We start from the raw sequence: 22289 nt of genomic DNA on the forward strand, positions 1-22289 counted from the left end.
GAACAGGTGTCTACTCCCTGTATTTTCTAATACCAAAAAAGGACAAACCTCTGAGACCCATATTAGATCTCAGAACACTAAATCTTTACATCAAATCAGATCACTTTCACATGGTGACACTTCAAGATGTAATTCCATTGCTCAAACAACAAAACTACATGTCAACATTAGACCTCAAGGATGCTTACTTCCATATACCTATACATCCTTCCCACAGGAAATACTTAAGGTTTGTAATCCAAGGGGTATTTACCAATTCAAAGTGTTACCATTCAGGATAACAGCAGCACAAAGGGTATTTACAAAATGCCTTGCAGTAGTAGCTGCACATATCAGAAGACAGCACATACACGTATTCCCGTATCTAGACGATTGGTTAATCAAAACCAACACTCAGGAACAGTGTCTTCAACACACAAAATACGTCATAGAAACCCTTCACAAACAAGGGTTCTCACTAAACTACCAAAAATCACACTTACAGCCGTGTCAAATACATCAATACTTAGGAGCAACAATCAACACCAAAAAAGGGATTGCCACTCCAAGGCCACAAAGGGTACAAGCATTCCAAAACGTAATACAAAGCATGCACCCAAACCAGGAGTATCAGGTAAAATTAGTGATGAAACTACTAGGCATGATGTCCTCATGCATAGCCATTGTCCCAAGCGCAAGATTACACATGCGGCCCTTACAACAGTGCCTAGCAACACAATGGTCACAAGCACAGGGTCAACTTCAAGATCCAGTGTTGATAGACAGCCAAACACACACCTCGCTTCAATGGTGGAATCCTGTAAATTTAAACCAAGGGCGGCCTTTCCAAGACCCAGTGCCTCAATACGTGATCACAACAGATGCTTCCATAATAGGGTGGGGAGCACACCGCAACCAACACAGCATCCAGGGACAATGGGACGCTCAGCAGAAACAACTTCATATAAATCAACTAGAACTACTAGCAGTGTTTCTAGCGTTGAAAGCATTTCAACCACTAATAGCCCACAAACACATTCTTGTCAAAACAGACAACATGACAACAATGTATTACTTAAACAAACAGGGAGGGACACACTCATCACAACTGTGTCTCCTAGCACAGAAGATTTGGCATTGGGCGATTCACAATCACATTCGCCTAATAGCGCAATACATCCCTGGAATTCAAAACCAGTTGGCAGACAATCTCAGTCGAGATCACCAACAAATCCACGAATGGGCAATTCATCCCCAGATACTACAGACCTACTTCCAAAACTGGGGTACACCGCAAAAAGACCTATTCGCAACAAAAGAAAACACAAAATGCCAAAACTTCGCATCCAGGTACCCACAGCCTCACTCCAAGGGCAATGCGTTATGGATGAGTTGGTCAGGGATATTTGCTTACGCTTTCCCCCTCTCCCACTCCTTCCGTATCTAGTAAACAAATTGAGTCAAAACAAACTCAAACTAATACTGATAGCACCAACTTGGGCACGACAACCTTCGTACACAACACTACTAGACCTGTCAGTAGTGCCTCATATCAAACTGCCAAACAGAGCAGATCTGTTAACTCAACACAAACAACAGATCAGACACCCGAATCCAGCATCGCTCAATCTAGCAATCTGGCTCCTGAAGTCTTAGAATTCGGACATCTAGACCTTACACAAGAATGTATGGAGGTCATCAAACAGGCTAAAAAACCTACTACAAGACATTGCTACGCAAATAAATGGAAAAGATTTGTTTATTACTGTCATGATAATAAAATTCAACCATTACACGCGTCCGCGAAAAACATTGTAAGCTACCTACTACACTTACAAAAGTCTAAGTTAGCTTTTTCATCCATTAAAATACATCTCACAGCAATTTCTGCCTATCTGCAAATTACACATTCCACTTCACTATTTAGAATCCCAGTCATTTATGGAGGGTCTAAAAAGAATAATTCCACCAAGAAACACCACTAGTTCCTTCGTGGAACCTCAATATTGTATTAACACGACTCCTGGGTCCACCATTCGACCCTATGCATTCGTGTGAAATGCAATACTTAACCTGGAAAGTAGCCTTCCTAATAGCTATCACATCTCTCAGAAGAGTAAGTGAAATACAAGCCTTTACCATACAGGAACCCTTTATATAAATACACAAGCATAAAGTGGTTTTACGCACAAATCCCAAATTTTTGCCAAAAGTTATATCACCGTTCCACTTAAACTAAACAGTGGAACTCCCAGTGTTTTTTCAACAACCAGACTCTGTAGCTGAAAGAGCATTACATACATTAGACATAAAAATAGCACTAATGTATTACATTGATAGAACCAAGCAATTTCGCAAAACAAAACAATTGTTTGTAGCTTTCCAAAAACCTCATGTAGGAAATCCTATATCCAAACAAGGCATTGCCAGATGGATAGTTAAGTGTATTCAAACCTGTTATGTTAACGCAAAGAGAGAACTGCCTATTGCACCAAAGGCACACTCCACTAGAAAGGCGCCACCATGGCCTTTCTAGGATATATACCAATGACAGAAATCTGTAAGGCAGCCACATGGTCTACGCCTCATACATTCACTAAGCATTACTGTGTGGATGTGTTAACAACACAACAAGCCACAGCAGGACAGGCAGTATTACGAACATTATTTCAAACAACTTCAACTCCTACAGGCTAAACCACCGCTTTTGGGGAGATAACTGCTTACTAGTCTATGTACAGCATGTGTTTCTGCAGCTACACATGCCATCAAACGGAAAATGTCAGTTACCCAGTGTACATCTGTTCGTGGCATGAGACGCTCCAGATTCACATCCACCCTCCCACCTCCCCGGGAGCCTGTAGCCGTTATAAGTTGATAAAAAAAAAAAAAAAAAAATTGTACATTTGTAAAAATATCACTTTTAGTCACACTATGTATATACATACTTACTCCATTGCATGGGCACTATTACTATATACACAACTCCTACCTCACCCTCTGCGGGGAAAACAATCTAAAATGGAGTCGACGCCCATGCGCAAAGGAGCTGAAAGGGTAGGAGTCCCTCGATCTCGTGACTCGAAAAGACTTCTTCGAAGAAAAACAACTTGCAACACTCCGAGCCCAACACTAGATGGGGGGATATGCACAGCATGTGAATCTGCAGCGTCTCATGCCACGAACAGATGTACACTGGGTAAGTGACTAACTATATATATATATATGTGTGTGTGTGTGTGTATTAACTTACCTCCTATTGGAGGGTTGCTTCTCTAATATTTGCGGTTACTGTGTTCCATTTTTGGACAACCAAGTGTTTTCTTTCTTGTGTGTAAGTACTGTGTGTCTGTAGTGGTTTGCATGAGCTTTGCATGTTTCCTAGATAAGCCTTGGCTGCTTATCCACAGCTACCTCTAGAGAGCCCGGCTTCTAGACACTGCCTACACTTCACAAACACTGCACCCGCAGCCCCCAGGACCTGAAGGAACCGAACTCCAGTGCTGGAGGGACCCCCAGGCGACCCTCTGCCTAACCTAGGTGGTGGCTACCCCGAGGAGCCCCCCTGTGCCTGCCTGCATCGTTGAAGAGACCCCTGGGTCTCCCCATTGATTTCTACAAAATACCAGACGCCTGTTTGCACTCTGCACCAGGCCGCCCCTGTGCGGCTGAGGGTGTACTTTCTGTGCCTGCTTGTGTCCCCCCAGGTGCCCTACGAAATCCCCCTGGTCTGCCCTCCGAGGACGCGGATACTTACCTGCTGGCAGACTGGAAGCGGGGCACCCCTGTTTCCATTGAAGCCTATGTGTTTTGGGCACCTCTTTGACCTGTGCACCTGACCGGCCCGGAGCTGCTTGTGTGGTAACTTCAGGGTTGCCTTGAACCCCCAACGGTGGGCTACCTTTGACCCAACTTTGAACCCTGTAAGTGTTTCACTTACCTGTGAACTTAACAATTACTTACCTCCCCCAGGAATCGTTGATTTCTGCACTGTGTCCACTTTTAAAATAGCTTATTGCCATTTTTGTCAAAACTGTACATGCTATTGTGATTATTCAAAGTTCCTAGAATACCGGAGTGAAGTACCTTTCATTTGAAGTATTACTTGTAAATCTTGAACCTGTGGTTCTTAAAATAAACTAAGAAAATATATTTTTCTATATAAAAACCTATTGGCCTGGAATTGTCTTTGAGTGTGTGTTCCTCATTTATTGCCTGTGTGTGTACAACAAATGCTTAATACTACCCTCTGATAAGCCTACTGCTCGACCACACTACCACAAAATAGAGCATTAGAATTATCTACTTTTGCCACTCTTACTTCTAAGGGGAACCCTTGGACTCTGTGCACACTATTTCTTACTTTGAAATAGTATATACAGAGCCAACTTCCTACACTGAAGACTTGCCGCCCTCAAAGGATGCACAGCTGTGGAAACATTGCAGTTGCTGGAAGGAGCCGGAAAAAAAAATAATGCAGAGGCAAAGTCGTTGCTTGAGCTGCAGATTGTAGGATCCTGTGAAGTCCATTTGTGGTTGCAGTGGCCAGAAGTCAAAGTAAACATTGCAGAGGAGTCCTGCTGGAATTGTGCATGTCGAATCTGAGGACCCACCTAGCAGGGTCACCACCTATCAGGAGGGGGCTGACACATCACCTGCCTGAGGTGGCCAATCAGATGCTCCCAGAAGCCTCTGCCACCTTGGATTCAAGATGGCAGAATCAAGTGGCCATCTGGAGGAGCTCTGGGCACCACCCCTGGGTGGTTATGGACAGGGGAATGGTAACTCTCCTTTCCATTGTCCAGTTCCCTGCCAGAGGACGGACCAGGAGTCTCTGGACTGGTGCAAACCGGTTTATGGAAGGAGGGCACCAAATGTGCCCTTCAAAGCATACCGGTGGCTTAGGGAGTCTACCCCTCGCAAGTCATGTAATACCTATTTCCAAAGGGACAGGATGCTGCCTCCCTCTTCCAAACGGAATCCTTTGTTCTGCCTTACTGGGCATTAGCTGTTCAAGCAGCAGGATGGCAGAAACCTGTTTGTAGGATGGCAGCAGCGCAGACTGCCCTGGAAAACCCTGTAAACTGATAGGGGCAAAGCTGGGGGTCTTCTAAGGAACTCCCAGAGTGTATGGAATCATGCAACCAAAACTGGGAACAGTATTGGGGTATGATTCTGATGTGTTTGATACCAAACATGCCTAGGTTCGGAGCTACCATTGTGTAGCTGGACATAGGTAGTGACCTATGTCCAGTACGCGAAGATGAAATGGCTTCCCCGCGCGAAGTCCAGGAAACTGGAGGTGGAGTTCATTGAGGCACCTCTGTTCATGCAGGGGGCCCTCATGCACCCTGCTCTCTGGGCTACAGGGCCTGCCATAAGGGTGACTTACAGTTACCTGGTGCAATGACCTGTAGTGAAAAGGGTGCATGGACCCTTTCACGTAGTCTGCAATGCAGGCTTGCCGAGAGGTTTTGCATAGGCTCCCATGGGTGGCATAATACATGCTGCAGCCCATGGGTACCATATACTAGGGACATGGGGGCACCAGTATGCCAATTGTGTGGTGTAAAAGTAATGAATAACTAAATTTAGGGAAAGGGAGCACAGTCACTGGGGTCCTGGTTAGCAGGATCCCAGTGAACACAGTCATAAACACACAGACATCAAGGAAAAAGTGGAGGTAACCATGCCAAAAAGAGGGTACTTTCCTACAGTGGGGATGCAACACTACCAGTTTGCTGTCCTTCCGTTTGAGCTTACTTCCTCTGGTCTTCACGAAGGCAGTGGTTTCTGCGCATTTCAGAAAGGGGGTGGCAGGGAGGGGGAGAAATACCTGTATTTCCTTACATGGATGATTGGCTGCTCAAAGCCAAGTCTCCAGAGTTGGTGCTGCACCATTTGCAGTTGACAACCCAGTTGTTGTTGTTCAGCCTGGGCTTTTGTTAAACTTGCCCAAGTCTCACCTGTAGCCCTCTCAGTTTCTCCTGTTCATAGGGGCAGTACTGGACACAAAAATGAATCGTACTTACCCTACTCCTCAGAGGATTCAAGGGCTTCAGGTTATGATTCCGATGTTTTGGATGGAGCTGTTGTTCCAGTCCTAAAGGTCCTATGCCTGCTTGGTCTATTCACTTCCTGCATTCTGTTGGTTACGCACGTTGGCACATGAGGGCTCTCCAGTGGTGCCTCCGTAAGCAGTGGTTTCAATACAGTGGAGATCTCAAGGAGCTAGTAAGGATCTCCAGGGACACTGCAGTGGATCTTCAATGGTGGAGTGTGGACAGCAGCCTGGCACAAGGGAAACCGTTTTGCCCACCACCTCTAGTGATCACATTGATAACGAATGCTTCCACTGTAGGCTGGGAAGCACATCTGGGGGAACTGGAGATCAAGGTACTTTGGTCTCCAGAAGAACAGATGTTTCACATCAATCTGTTGGAACTGCAGGCAATACGTCTGCCTCTCAAGGTCTTCCTTCCTTCCATTTGCGGTCAGTCGGTACAAGTCTTGACACACAACACTACTGCAATGTCATACATCAACAAACGGGGGAGTAGGGATGTATCTTCTCTACAGAGAGGCTCTACAGCTCTGATCCTGGACTCCGGACCATCGGCTTTGCTTAGTAGCAAACCATTTGGCTGGATTTCTCAACGTACATGTGGACAGTCTCAGCTGGCAATTGTCAGCCGACCACAAGTGGCGACTCCTTCCAGAGGTTAGGCTTCAAGTCTTCCACATATAGGGGAACTCTTTAGATAGACATGTTTGCTACTCGTGCGAACATGCACTGTGCATTGTTTTGCAGCCTTCAGTATCCGATGCAGAATGTGCTGGGGAACGCATTTCAGTTGGACTGGAGCAGCCAGTTGCTTTATGCAGTTCCTCCCATACCTTTGATTCCTCGAGTTCTAAGGAAGATTCACCAAGACCGTGCCCAAGGCAGGTTCTACACCTCCAGAGCCTGCACCTATATACCTGCAGATTGAATGGGGCAACCTGAATTCCTTTTCTCTTCCTGCTGATGTGGTGGATGTTATTCTAGCAACCAGGCGACACTCCACCAAAACTGTCAATGCTGGTAAATGGGCAAGTTTGTCAAATGGTGTGAAGAACAGCATGTTGACCCTTTAAAGGCCCACTTATTCAATGTTTTGAAATTTGCTCCTTCTTTAGCACACGGTTGTGCGTTTGCGACCGTGAAGGGCTCTTTGTCTGCACTGTTGGCATTTATTTGTTTGCCTGACTAACCCTCATTGTTTAAGTCCCCTATAGATTTAAGGTTTCTTATGGGTTTGACTAATATGTATCCCCCACTCCGTTCATCATGCCTCAGTCGGATTTTAATTTTGTTTTAACATACTCAATGGGTACACCGTTTGAGCCTTTGCATAGTTACCTGTTGAGGCTCCTTAAGTTAAAGCCTGTGTTTCTAGTGACAAACACGTTGGCTAGATGTGTTAGCAAGGTCTGGGTCTTGACCCCTTATTCCCACCCCCCGTTTACCACTCTTTATACCAACAAAGTGGTTCTAAGAACCAGGGTGGCTTTCCTGCCAAAGGTAATGACTCCTTTTCATTTAAGGCAGTTCATCACCCTTCCAACCTTTTACCCTCCTCCCATCCTGCTAAGGAGGAGGAAAGGCTACATCGTCTGGATCAAAAGGGAGCGTTGAGCTTCCACATGGACAGGACGAGCAAATTTAGAACGGATGATCAGTTGTTCATCGGTTGCATAGTCAAGATGAAAGGCAAAGCTGTCCACAAAAGAAAATTGTCAAGGTGGGTCATCCTTTGCATCAAAATATGTTATGCTTTGGCTGGTGCTTTCAGGTGTCAGGTTTTCTGTGGTCCGTAGTCCTCGTAGTTACCTTTGGCTGCCTGCAAGATGCAGAGAAGCAGATCTGCTGCTCCACAGGAGTTCCTGGGTCTTTGTTGAAGGCAGGCAGGGCCCCCAGGCTTTCGGATGCACTGCCGCTTACAAGCAAGTCGACTTTGGCGCAAAACGGCTGAAACAGCAGACAGGCCGGCAGGGCTGGCGCCAAGTCAGGTGCTTCTTTCTCGGGCTTTGCTTTTGGGTGTCCTTCCTAGGTCAGCAGGAATCTGCTTTCCTGGTGCCAGGGCCTCCCCTGAATACTGAATGTGGGGGCGTTTCGGGGAGTGTAGGATAGTAGCCAATGGGCTACTTACACCTGGGGGCACTAGGACCCCCAATCAGTGCACTCCCTCTGGGAGGTGGCCATAACCCTGCCCAGAGTTCCTAAATCTGCCATCTCCAAGATGACAGACTTGTAAAAGTTGTGTCCACATCAGGCAGCCCCCTCTTGGGGTGTGATTGACTGGATGGGTGGACATACCTCCCTGAATACTACATTTCCTGCCTGCCCAGGTGCCAAATGTGCCTGGGGTCGGCATCTCTCCTGTGAGTGAAGCCAGATCTGCATACCAAGGGCGATGGGCCTCTTTGAAGCCCACAGCCTTGGAATGTAGGTTTGCAGGTCATCCTGTTGGATAACGTATGGAAGCACCTTTCCCAGAGCAGGCTTGTTTTATGACTGCCTCGAGGAAAAGGCTCTCACCCTTGGGGTGAGAGGGGGGCCTTTTAGTCAGATTTGTGTCTATTGTGGCAGGCTGGCTAAAAACAGTCCTCACATGAGTAGATGGTAGGTTTTCATGGGGCACCTCCAAGGTGCCGTCTGGGTGCATGTATTAATAAATCCATCACTGGCATCAGTGAGGGTTTATTAATACAAGATGTTAGATGCCAAACATACCTTCTTTCAGTGAAGCCATCATGTAGCTGTGGAACTTGTATTGACTAGTGCTTAAAATGACTTTCCTGCTCACTCACTATATCTAAGAGTAGCCTGAAACCGGTCCCAGGATGCAGTTTCCGGTGCAGGGCGGACCTGGCCTGGCAGTTCAGCTGGACTGTTCCCGTGGGGTCAAGACTTATTTGCATATGTCTGGGTCCAAACCTGGTGTGGCATAGTGAGATAAGAAAAATGGATTAAACCCAGATCTGTGTCTGTGGGTGAGTGTTTGAAAAGTTTTAACACTCCGTCTTCATCTTTTTGTGTTGCTAAGACTCGACAGACACATAGCAGGGGCATATCTGTTCATGCAGATGTGTCCTTACATGCAATCTAACGTACCATGCCTTAGGGCTTTAAGGCCTGCTGTAGGGATGACTTTCTTATATTACGTGCAGTGTTTAGGGGGCATGGGACACAGCTGTTTGCCATGTTGTGTTTTCACTTATAGCTGCACCAAGACGCAGACTGCAGTGGTAGTCTGCACGTGCTAGGTGAGGATTACCTGAAGGTGGCACAATATATGCTTCAGCTTTTGAGGACCCCCTTTGGTACCAGTTCCCTAGACACCAGGGGTACTATTTACTAGGGACTCACAGGAGGGCCAGAGATATTGCCAATTGGGGAACTGCATAACTTAAGGGATAGAGATCTGGCACTGGGGACCTGGTTAGCAGGAACCCGGTGAACTTTCAGTCAAAATTGCATAAAATACCAGGCAAAACGTGGGGGTGATCATGTCCAAAGGGGACACTTTCCTACACCTGTACTTCCTCTTTTTTTTTTTTCTCACTTCAACTTTCCACCTTCTGGTGGCACCCAGTGCTGTGTTCCTGTCTTGTGTAGCTATTAATAATATTTATTTCGGCATGTCGATGACAGCTCTTCGCTTACGCTATCTTGGAGGTATTTTCTTTGTTGCCCTAATAGGGTTTAAAACCTGATGGAAAAAGTTTTTGTTTTTTTTCCCCATTTTCTCTGAAGACGGGCTTCATGCCCAAGCGATAGTTACCTGTATGGTGTGTTCCTTGCTCTGGGTAGAAGATCTTATGTATGCCTTACAGGCATTACTAAGTACATTGTGGTATTTTTCATTTCCCTTATAAGGAGCTTATAATTCTAACTCCCTTGGAGCCTTTGTACATGACTCCATGCTTTGCACATATGCCTACTTACTCTGCTTTTTTTTTGTTTCTCTTCAGCTTTAATACTTGGAGCATTACTTATGCTTCTCTTGCGAGGGTTAGTGTACTTTTTCTGAGAGACACTTAATTTCCCATGCAGAGCAGTGGGCAAGTTGTAATGCCATTCCACATGCGTGCGTCCTTTCACTCCTTTTGCAAGCTGATCTTTCTATACCGCAGCAGCATGGGCTCTTGCCGCTGGTCTCTCTGGAACCGGATGGTACACAGGTTCAAATTCCTTCTTGTGTTCACTATAGAATGTGATTTTTCATTCATCCTTGCACCCTGCTGGTCTTCTTTATTTGTGGATTCTTGCATACATTCTTAGTCGGTTATGATCACGGCACTCTTCTCTTATGCCACCGGTCTTGTTGCCCTTACACTGACTCTTCACTGCAAAGAGATGTGTTATACTAGCTTATCGCCTAGAGGCAAGGTCCTGTACATTTGATGCTACAGGCACCTCTTATGTAAGTGTCCATACACCACCCAGGGCGTCAAGATGTCAGCATATTTATTCTTTAGGCACTGTCATGTAGTCATCGTCTGTGTGGATGGCATATTTCATCTTACAGTGGATATCTGATAGTTTACACATATTCCTTGAACATTACAGTTTGTCTTTCTTGGGATTAGTTTGTAATAGGAATTGGTTGTTTCCTTCTGCCACTGTCTCACTGGTCAGTTCATTTCACTCCACTCTACAGGGTGTCATAAGATTCCTAGCCCTCTGGGGATAATTATAACGCTTCTGTGTTATTGCTAGGGTTCCTTACTTCACAAGGGAATGTTCCCTTCCTACTGTGTACCTTACTTCTTTTGTAAGATGGTTTTATACGTTAATATAATGAAGGCGGTGGACATGCTTGTCTTATATCTTCCGGTGATTTTAATGTCTCTTATTTCAACAATTGTTATACAGGCTGCAGCTCCTTCCATTTATTCAGCCTTTACTAATTTGTTTTCATTATGCAGACTTCCACTTTGGGGGGTTTTGTCCCCAGAGGACTGTGTATTATACCTTTCGCTTTGTACTTCAGCTAGGTCCTCTTCTGTCTGATATCAATTACCGTGGGGGAGCGATGCTGAATACCTGTGCTAGGCCTTCCATGTGTTAGCCGCTATTTCACCTTGACCTTCTGATTGGTCCAAGTTGTGGTCTTGTTTTTCTGTACTAGCAAGATTTTTTTTACACCACCCTTCTTATAAGCGTATGATATCAGCATCCTGATTGTAGGCTAGTCTGTCATTAGTTTAAATGTTTTGCCAGCCTTTACTTTATTGGAATGTCTGATGTTCCCACGCTTTCCTTTACTCATATTAGTACTATCATGCTGATTACTTTACTTGGTCCTCCTATATATTTATGACATCATCATAGTGACGGTTTGTCTATTGCCGATAAGTCTATAAATATTTCTTTTTGTGATTACATAGGCAATTATTTTTCTTTTTCTCCTATATGTGTTATACGTAACAGATGGTACCAAAGGTATTAACATTATTTGTGGAAGTTTCATCTTAGGACAGATTTGGCTAAAATAATACCTTTCCATGACAAGGAGCTATAGCTCAATGCATTGCCTGTTGACTCCGGGCCCCTTTTGCCCTGGCTGACCATGTGCTGAATCCCTTCTTGGGAGCAAGTTGTTTTTATGTTCATATTGTCTGTTGTCTTCCACCACACTTTGGTCCCACTGCCATGGTAACGCTATTGCCATGCTTTTCAATGCCTGTATGTCTTTACTTGCCAGATGTCCTCTCCACTGTTCTTATGGTGTGGCGTATATTTTTACTCATCCAAATTCCTAAGAGCATCTGGTCTATTTTCTCTTTTTCTAGACTGGCTTGTTCTGGTCAGTGACTTTTTGTAAAGTCAGTCGTGATATGCATTAAAATCTGCCTTGCATTGGCCAAGAAGCATCCGCCTGAGGGTTTGCGTACTCATTCTACCAGAGCCAGATCCGCATGATTAGAATGCGGAGAACTGTCAGGCAGCAACGTGGGCTTCCCTGCACACGTTTACCAAATATTACTGTTTGGACTTTCAGGTCCTTTGTGATGGGTCTTTTGCCCATTCGCCCCTAGAGGACTTCCTTGTCTGAAATTGGTCTGCATACCCACCTCCGAGGAGGGTATTGCTTTGGTGTCTCCTTCTAAAGTAAGGAATCTATGGCTAGATGTCTGTCAAATAAACAAGTTACTTACCTTCGGTAATGCTTTATCTGGCATAGACGGGATCTAGCCGCAGATTCTTACTGACCCACCCATCATCCCATCTCTGCAACCTGATTTCTAAGGACAGGGTTTTTCTCCAATAGAGGAAGCTGTGTGAACTGTTTTTTCTTTTTCTCTCAAGATCCCTTTCTTGGTATTATGATGCCTTAATTGGGAGTTTGTAATTAATCGACACAGAGATAGATTTTTTTGGGCACACAGTTTCCATACGCTCTGCGATTTTGGCACGGAAAACAGTCACAGAAGAAACTGATGACCATGCATCAGAAAGGGGATTATATGGACTCTGTCAGTGTCGCATCCATGGATGTCGTTACGGAGTCTCAGAACCCCATCTTTTGACGCTCAGAGGTACTACTGAAAAAAAAAAAATCCAAATCCAATCTGGCTCCTGAAGGAGAATTTTAAAGTAAGTAATCTGCGGCTAGATCATGTCTCTACCAGAGAAGGCGTCACCTAAGGTAAGCAACTTGTTCGACAGATAGGTAATATGTAAAAGGTTAGTGGTCTTCTAAGCAGGACTTTCTCCAAAATACCTGGCACATTGCATTGACTGATGTAGATGAACTTCTCCCCTTTATCACTTGAGGGTGGGAGATTCTTATTACACTGTATCCTACTAATTGGTTACTCCAAAGAGTATCTGAAAAGCAGGACTAAGACTGCAAAATAATTATTCTGGGCATGCCCTTACCAATTATTCAATTTGTTTTATAATTGATAAGTTAGTTGAGAACGGTACGCCCAAGAAGCCCTTTCCCCAGAGCAAGTATTCTTATAAAGTTCTTAACTTTGAATTTGTGTCTTTACCATTGAGGGTCCCATGACTTCCGGAGGCAACACTGGAGGAATGGGTAGTTCAATTCGGAGCTTTTGATGATCCCCTTCTTCAGTCTGCCATGGAGAGGACAACTATGGTGCTTTATTTTCTTTGAAAGTACTCATCTGCAGTGATCCATTTCTGGCCTCTGAAGCCATTGATAAGGTTCTGAAGGCATTCAGAGTGTGTTGACAGAATGCTGTTTCATGGTGCAGGGAGGGGTTGGAATGAATTTGCTAGATACTGATATGGACCAGAGGGCATTTAGCAGGAACATTGAGTGGTAAAAGGACACTCAAGAGTGCCATCAGGGTCCAGAACGGGTTCCCAGGGTGTTGTGAGGCATCAAAATGTAAGAATGATGTTGAAGGTGCACACAGGAGACCATAAGGGGTGATATTGGACTCAGAGGATGTTAAGAAGACTTGGAAAACATTGGAAAGATGTCTGGAGGCTTAAGAAGTAATCTTCAAGCAGGGATCTGAAGTCGTTCACCAAGTTCTGAGAGAATAGGTGCCCAGTACAAGGTGAAGGAAGTAGCCAGTAGCATTAATTGGCTAATTGTATGGGTTGTTTTGACAATAAGGAATTCATATGAGTCATTGCAGAGATGGGTATTGCATTTGGGGTTCTTTTTACTATCTTAGATTCTATTGCTTCTCTTCCAGACTTCTCACCAAGTCCACCAGACTGACCATGACAAGAAATGCCGTCTGGGCCCTATCCAACCTCTGTCGAGGGAAGAACCCACCTCCTGAATTTGAAAAGGTTAGAATGCAGTGCCACCTTGTTCCTAAAGATGTGCTTTATAATGCTAAATTGCTGCTTTAGAAAAGGATACTGAAGCCAAATGAAACTGCTCTAGAAGAGATTCTTCCCTAGATTATTTTTTTTTGTTTTTGCCTGTAACATTGCTTCTCTTCTAGGGCACCCTTATCAAGGCATAAGCATTGAATAGTCCCGCCAACGTGTGGGGGCCCCAGATAACTTTCTAAATATTATTCATTTATATATAATATAATGAACATTGTACATAGTACAAACCATGTATGTATATATGTGCAGCCCCATTTTACCTTTCTTCTTTAAAACTGGTATTAATAAAGTGTATGCTATCAAAAACAGCTGGGGCTTTTCTCCAAACCTTTATTTAAAAGTAGCAAAGAAAAGAAATGTGAAGTATTCCTGAGCCAGAGGCTGCATTGAAATAATAAGCTTAGAAAACTGGCATTGTGCCTTTAAGAACCTCACAGCATCCCCTGTATCCCATTATGCCCTGCAGGTAGCACTTAGGTCAGTTCATTTTTCCAGCTCCTTGATTTAGTGCTCCAGCATCATTACTGAAGGAGCTGGAAAAATTAACTGACCTAACTGTCCTGCCAACTTATTTTTTGACAGGAAATTTCATTTTTAAACCTTTCAAAAGTGCCTTCACTATTCTTGAAGTGCCTAGCCTGTGGAAAGAAAAACCCAGACTGACCCCCATGCAGTTTGTATTGTTTACCTACCAGATTCCCACCTGATTCCAGTTCCCATTGCCAGAACGTACCTAAGCACACGCTGAGGGATAGAGAGAATATCAGGCTTTATGGCCTTGTGGCTAGAGGAAAATCCACAACAGGCCTTGTGCAACATTCTGCTTCATCAGGACTTTTGTGGACATCAAGACACAGGACTTCTCCAACGCGACACCTATCGATGTCAAGGCACTCATCGCAGTCAAGGCACCACAATCCGTCAAAGTCCACTTCGGCTGCTCAACGTCATACAAAGCACATGACGTCGAAGCAAGCAGCACCATCAGCACAATCTACAATGAGAATGCTGTTGATGTCAAGAGACACACATACAGCGTCCTAAAACACATCATAGTCTCCAGAAAACACACTACTTGTGTCAGAGGTATCGTCTCAACCTCAATTACCTGTAAAGTCAATAACTCACTCAACCATCTACCTATCTCCAGGGTATATGGAATATTTGAGGAAAAGGCAAATACCTGCAACACCTGATTATGGCACGGTGCCTTTAAGAACCTCACAGCCATCCATACATCCATCTTCAAAGAGAATGCCTTCATTTGCTTCTCTTTGTACTGCTTCTCTCCATCCTGCCTCTGCCATAAAAGCAAGCCAAAATTACAGACCAAGATCTCAAAGGTCTTCAAGTCAAACAAGAAGCCATCATAGATCATGGTTTAGAACAAGATCAAGCAGTCCTATTCGCCATCACACCAGCTCACGATCAAGGACAAAATCCAGAAGCTATAGATCTCGCACTAGGCATGGGCAAACACCATCTTGGTCTACTTCATCAAGATCATCAGTGCAAGGCTATTCTCCAACACTTTCAGAAACACCTCCAACACGTGTTCGCCTGTGGATGATCTAATCACCTTCAAAGATGTCCTGATCAGAGGTGTCACAAAACTGAACATAGATATTCCAACGCCCTCCGCCTCATCCTCTGTGATTTTTTTAAAACTCTGCATCACAGAGTGGCGTCACAACCTCTGCTTCCTCTGGTGCCTGGATTGCTGGAACCAGCAATGCAATTGTTCCTTACTCTGGCAGCTTTTACATCTGCACCATCTCAGATACTCAAAAAATACCACCCCCTGGAACAAGACCCATACTTCGTGAGCTCTGATCCTCCTCCGGATTCTGTCATAGTCGCTTCCACAAGGAAGTCACATAATGCAGCTGCATATTCTTCCTTAACTCCACCAGATAAGGAGAGTAAACACATGGATGCACTAGAAAAAAAAATGTGTGGTACCTCAGCATCATTCATGAAGGTAGCAGGTTCTTTGGCACTTCTGGAACCCTTTGACAGATCCCTTTGGGACTCAAAGGAGGAAAGACAAGATTTTCTGAAGATGCTTAACGAAGGAGGTCTTGTGGCTAACCAAATCATAAGCGCAGCTGCTGATGTGTTCGACGTGGCTGCACATGGGTATGCCCATGGTCTATGTACAATAAGATCCTCATGGCTTCGCCTTAATGGGTTGGAACCGGAAGCACAACACCGCATTCTTAGCCTTCTGTTTTATGCAACACTCTCTTTGGTTCACATGCAGATGAAGACATTTCCAGAATCAAAACCGAATTGGACGTTATCAAAGCATTCAGCCTTGAAAAAGAGCTGCTACAGGCCCTATGATAGGTGTTACCAGCAGCGGGTTCAAACCCCTCACTGGCAAGAGCAACACCAGTCGCAGCCAAGGTCTCATTACCATCCTCGTAGAACATGAAGAGGTAGAGGGGCTCAGCAGCAACAACCACCTGCAGCACCAGGAAAGTCTACTGCAAAATAATGAAGATTTGTATTCCCCCCGTCACTTTTTCCCACTCCATTGGGGGGAAATGTACGCAACTACACAGCAGAGTGTCACCACATCACAAAGGACAAGTGGGTTTTCAATATTGTGCAGAATGGCTAATCTCTCTGCTTTAAGTCTCTTCCTCCAGCTATACCACCATCTCAATACCGATTGTCTCTTCTGCAGTCAGAAGTCACCACCTTGTTGAAAAAGAGGCAATAGAGGAGGTTCCCCATCATCAAAGGAGATTCAGAATCTATTCCTGTTATTTATTGGTGAAGATTAAAGGCCCAAAGCAGGAGTTCAGACCTATCCTAGACCTAAGGGCTCTGAAAAAGTACATATATCGACAAAAATTTTGGATGCTGACTCTGCTCCAGATATATCCACAACTTCAGCAAGGGGACTGGATGTGTGCTATCGAGCTACAGGTTGCATATTCCTATATCCCGATATCCACCAAGCATCAAAGGTTTCTCCGTTTAATGGTGGGCCGTCACCATTACCAATACAAAGTCCTACCATTTGGGCTCAAATCTGCTCAAAGAATGTTTTCAAAGTGCATGACCATCATCAGTGCTTTTCTAAGGAGGCACAAGATACTAATTCATCCATGCCTTGATGACTGGTTGATAAAATGCTCCTCTTTACCCAAAGAAGGGAGCATTTCCAGTTTTGTGTGCAGACACTTTCGACTCTTGGTCTTCACATAAATGTCCAGAAATCAACAGTCAAACTAGTCCAGATGTTACACTACCTAGCATCAGCACTGGATACTCCGACTATCATCAATCACTCTGAAGTGTTGTGATCTCTTCTGAAGTCTCATTGTCCTACTGCAAGGCAGAGAGCATCTCTTCTAAATGCTATGGCTTCCTGTATAGTCATACTTCCTAAAGCCAGGTTGCATATGTGACCACTACAGCAGTGTCTGGAAGATCAGTGGAACCAGTTATCCAACCGTTGGTAAGACAGACTAATACTTGCGCAAGCAGCACGTCAGTCTCTTCCTTGGTGGTCTCAAAGGAACAATCTCACGGTGAGCGTTCCTGTGCATCAAGAACTTCCCAGTAAAACACTTCTTAAACACATCTCTTCAGGGATGGGGTGCTCCTATGGGTCCTGTCCAGACACAGGGCTTGTGGTCGGACAGAGAACAAACATATCACATCCATATGCTTGGGACTCTTAGCTTTCCATCTGGCTCTAAAGTCCTTCTTCCCAGCATTCATGTCCATCAGCATCCTTGTCTAAATGGACAATACAACAATGATGCATTACCTGAACAAGCAGGAGGGAACTCACTCTTGTCTTCTTTCAAGTGGCGCAGATCATCTGGAAATGGCTACTAGCCAGAAATCTCTCAATATCAGCCATCCATCTGCCAGGAACTCAAAGCGAGCAAGCAGACAGTCTCAGTCACAATTCTCAAGACCAACGAAATTGGACTCTCAACAACAAAGTCTGGCAAGGAATATTCCAGGAGTGAGGTTATCCTCACTTAGACTTGTTTGCAGACATAAACAACAAGAAAATGCAACAACTTTGCGTCCCAATACTCCCAACCAAGGTCACTAGGGAACACCCTTTTGATAAAATGGAATGGTCAGGGAGATTTCTTGACGTATTTCCACAGACTCCTCTCATCCTAACGGTGATCCTCAAAAACTATACCGGTCTCACACCAGGGTGATTCTCATGATCCCAGAGTTGCCTCACCAGTGGTGCACAGACCTTGTATATATCTTGAAGAGGTCTTACAAGAGACTCCTATGTCGACAGGATCTTTTGTCCATGTCTTGGGGGGGGGGGGGGGGGGGGGAGAGAGAGTGTTACAAATTGTTTTTCTTCGAAGAAGTCTTTCCGAGTCACGAGATCGAGGGACTCCTCCCCTTTCGGCTCCATTGTGCAGGGGCATCGACTCCATCTTAGTCAGGTTCGGACGTGTTCCTCTTCGCTCCGTGTTTCGGTTCGGAAACTTAGTTACATATCGGAAAATTCAACGGTATTGTTTGCGTTGGGTATCTGGTTAGTTAACGCAGATCGACACCAAATCAAGAAAAGCTCCGGTGGCCCTTCGGGGTTTCGGTTCCCCGGCGGGGCCTGGTCGGCCTGACCACGTGCGTCTTCAAGGCTAATGGAATGGACCCCATTCCGCTTCTGCCCCGAATGCCACAACAAGTATCCTTACACAGATCAACATTTGGTCTGTAATTTGTGTTTGTCTCCCGAACACAAAGAGGATACCTGCGAGGCCTGTCGAGCGTTTCGGTCGAGGAAAACGCTAAGGGACCGGAGAGCAAGAAGGCTTCAAATGGCGTTGGCGCCGTCAGGACATCACGACTTGGAGGAAGAAGAGACTTTCTCCATTGCTGACTCGGACGAGGCCGAAAGAGAGCAGACGCCGAAAACCGTGAGTAAAACAGCCCCGGCCAAAACTCACGTAAAAACCATGAAAGCCCAGGGGACGCCACCGCCGGCAGGCCATAGCTTAACCCGAAAAATCGGTGACCGTCCATCGGCACCGAAAAAAGGCACACATGTGTCGAAGTCATCCGACTCCGGTCGAGATACCGGCACAGAACAGACTCGGAACCGAGACCCTAGTTCAGAGCAATCTCGACATCGAGATACCGGCACCGAGATGAGTCGGCACCGAGAGATCGGAACACCGAAACCCAAAAAAGTGGCTTTGGAGCCGAAAAAGACTGTTGAAAAGGTTTCGATAACGAAACATCCAGCTCCGGAGCCGAAAACAAGTTCCTACACCGAGGAACAAGGCCTTTCAGCACAAATGCAAGGCCATAAATTCGGACAAGAGCTAGAAGCAGGGGAGCCAGATTATACACAGAGAAGGCTCCATATTCAAAAGGAGACAGGGAAAATAAGAACTCTCCCTCCTATAAGAATGAAAAGGAAACTTGCTTTCCAAGACAAAGATAAACAACCACAGGCAAAGGTGGCAAAACAAGTAACTCCGCCACCATCACCAAAACGCTCACCGCAACCATCACCAATTGCTACCCCACCTATGATGCAGTCGCCAACGCACACAGGGATGAGCCAAGATGACCCAGATGCATGGGATCTTTATGATGCGCCTGTATCAGATAATAGTCCCGACTGTTACCCAGCTAGACCATCACCACCTGAAGACAGTACCGCTTACACACAGGTGGTGTCCAGAGCAGCTGCTTTTCACAATGTGACACTGCACGCTGAACAGATTGAAGATGACTTTTTATTTAATACTCTGTCGTCAACACATAGTCAGTACCAGAGTCTTCCAATGTTACCAGGAATGTTGAAACACGCAAAGCAAGTATTTCAAGAGCCCATTAAAGGCAGGGCCATCACTCCTAGGGTGGAGAAAAAGTACAAGCCTCCCCCAACAGACCCTGTGTACATCACGCAGCAACTGACACCTGACTCAGTAGTAGTAGGCGCAGCACGTAAAAGGTCGAATTCACACACCTCTGGAGATGCACCACAACCCGACAAGGAAAGTCGCAAGTTCGACGCAGTGGGGAAAAGAGTTGCAGCACAAGCAGCCAATCAATGGCGCATTGCCAATTCACAGGCTTTGCTGTCAAGATATGATATAGCTCATTGGGACGAAATGCAACACTTCATAGAACATCTGCCCAAAGAGTTCCAAAAATGTGCACAAGTGGTGGAAGAGGGCCAAAGTATCTCGAATAACCAGATACGATCGGCAATGGATGCAGCAGACACAGCTGCAAGAACTGTAAATACAGCGGTCACTATTAGGAGACACGCATAGCTACGCACCTCAGGATTCAAGCCCGAAATCCAACAGGCTGTGCTTAATATGCCTTTTAACGGACAGCAGTTGTTTGGGCCGCAAGTGGACACTGCTATAGAAAAGCTAAAAAAGGACACAGATACGACCAAAGCCATGGGCGTGCTCTACTCCCCACAGAGCAGAGGCACATTTCGGAAAACACAATTTAAAGGGGGGGTTTCGGGGCCAAACCACAGAACCCTCAACCTCACAAACCAGACCCACATACCAGAGCCAGTATCAGAGAGGAGGCTTTCGGGGACAATACAGAGGTGGACAGTTCTTTAAAACTAGAGGTAAGTTCCAAAGTCCAAAGACCCCTCAAAATAAACAGTGACTTCAGTGTCACAAATCCCCAACACATAAAACCAGTGGGGGGGAGACAGATTTTTAGCAAAACTGGGAGGAAATAACAACAGACTCGTGGGTCCTAGCCAGTTCGATGGCATATGTTGCTGCAGATACACATGTTTGGCACAGTCCGCTGCCTGGTGTTGGGCTCGGAGTATTACAAGTTGTTTTTCTTCGAAGAAGTCTTTTTGGTCACGGGACCGAAGGACTCCTCCCTCTTTGGCTCCATTGCGCATGGGCGTCGACTCCATCTTAGATTGTTTTTTTCCGCTGTCGGGTTCGGACGTATTCCTTTTCGCTCCGTGTTTCGGTTCGGAAAGTTAGTCAGAATCTCGGAAGAAAGCGTCGGTATTGTTCCGTTCGGTATCGGGATAGTTAGGTACATCGACACCGATCATCGGAAGACTTTGGGGCAGTTTCGATCCCCCATCGGGGCCTGGTCGGCCCGACCGCGTGCGACATCGAAGCCGATGGAACGGACCCCGTTTCGTTTCTGCCCAAAATGTCACAGTAAGTATCCTTATACAGATCAGCACTTGGTCTGTAACTTGTGCTTGTCCCCCGAGCACAAGGAGGATACCTGTGAAGCCTGTCGAGCCTTCCGGTCCAGAAAAACACTCCGGGACCGAAGAGCCAGGCGTCACCAAATGGCGTCCACGTCGACAAAACAACGTTTCGACGACGAAGAGGAAACATTCTCGGTTCCGGAATCAGAATCCGGAGACTCCGACGTCGAACAACAGCAACAAAGTGTGAGTAAGACGTCGAAAAGTAAATCCATCGACAAACCGAAAGCCCAGGGGACGCCACTGCCAACAGGCCATGGCTCGACCCATAAATCAGGCGACCCGTCGAAGGGGCCGAAAAAGGGCACGCCCATAGCGAAGACACCCGACTCCGGTCGAGGGACCGCCATGGAGCAACCTCGGAGCCGAGAAAGCGGCTCCGAGAGACAAAAACAAGATACCAGCACCGAAAAACATCGGCACCGAGAATCCATGCCGAAAGGAACAAAAATTCTGTCGGTGCCGAAACCGAAAAAAGATTCTCTCTCGGCGCCGAAAAATACCACACCTTCATCCTACTCAGAGGAACAAGGACTAAGTGGCCAAATGCACAAATTTGGACAAGAGCTCCAAAGTGTAGAATCGGACTACACACAAAAGAGACTGTGCATCCAGCAAGATACAGGGAAGATATCAACCCTTCCCCCAATCATGAGGAAAAGAAGGATCGGACTTCCAAAGGATGACACACACCCACAAGCCAAAGTGGTTAAAAAAGTCACGCCTCCGCCCTCTCCTCCACAGGCATCGCCGGCACAAACACCGCCACAAATGCACTCACCAGCGCAAACTACCATAAGTCATGACGATCAGGATCAAGACGCCTGGGACCTGTATGACACCCCAGTGCCGGACAATGATCCCGAGTCATACCCCACAAAGCCGTCACCGCCAGAGGACAGTACCTCATACTCGCAACTGGTGGCTAGGGCTGCAGACTTCCACAATGTCCAACTGCATTCCGATCCTATAGAGGATGATTTCTTATTTAACACCCTCTCGGCTACACATAGCCAATATCAATGTCTCCCAATGCTACCAGGGATGTTACGGCACGCGAAACAAATTTTTGAGGAGCCCGTAAAATCAAGAGCCATCACCCCAAGGGTGGATAAGAAATACAAACCACCACCCACAGACCCAGTGTTTATTACTTCGCAGTTACCACCCGACTCTGTGGTAGTAGGGGCAGCTCGCAAAAGAGCAAAT

At 45.8% G+C, this 22289-nt stretch overlaps 1 protein-coding gene across 2 annotated transcripts in view; it reads left to right on the plus strand.

Annotated features, from left to right (window-relative positions):
* Positions 1 to 22289, plus strand: part of KPNA6 (karyopherin subunit alpha 6) — a 400095-nt gene that overhangs the window by 223521 nt on the left and 154285 nt on the right. For both annotated transcript variants that reach the window (XM_069223331.1, XM_069223332.1), the window contains one exon: positions 13705 to 13804. In XM_069223331.1, the coding sequence (XP_069079432.1) occupies positions 13705 to 13804 (100 nt within the window). The remainder of the gene's footprint in view (positions 1 to 13704; positions 13805 to 22289) is intronic.

The sequence above is a fragment of the Pleurodeles waltl genome, chromosome 3_1 (genome assembly GCF_031143425.1).
Source record: "Pleurodeles waltl isolate 20211129_DDA chromosome 3_1, aPleWal1.hap1.20221129, whole genome shotgun sequence".
Classification (NCBI taxonomy): domain Eukaryota; kingdom Metazoa; phylum Chordata; class Amphibia; order Caudata; family Salamandridae; genus Pleurodeles; species Pleurodeles waltl.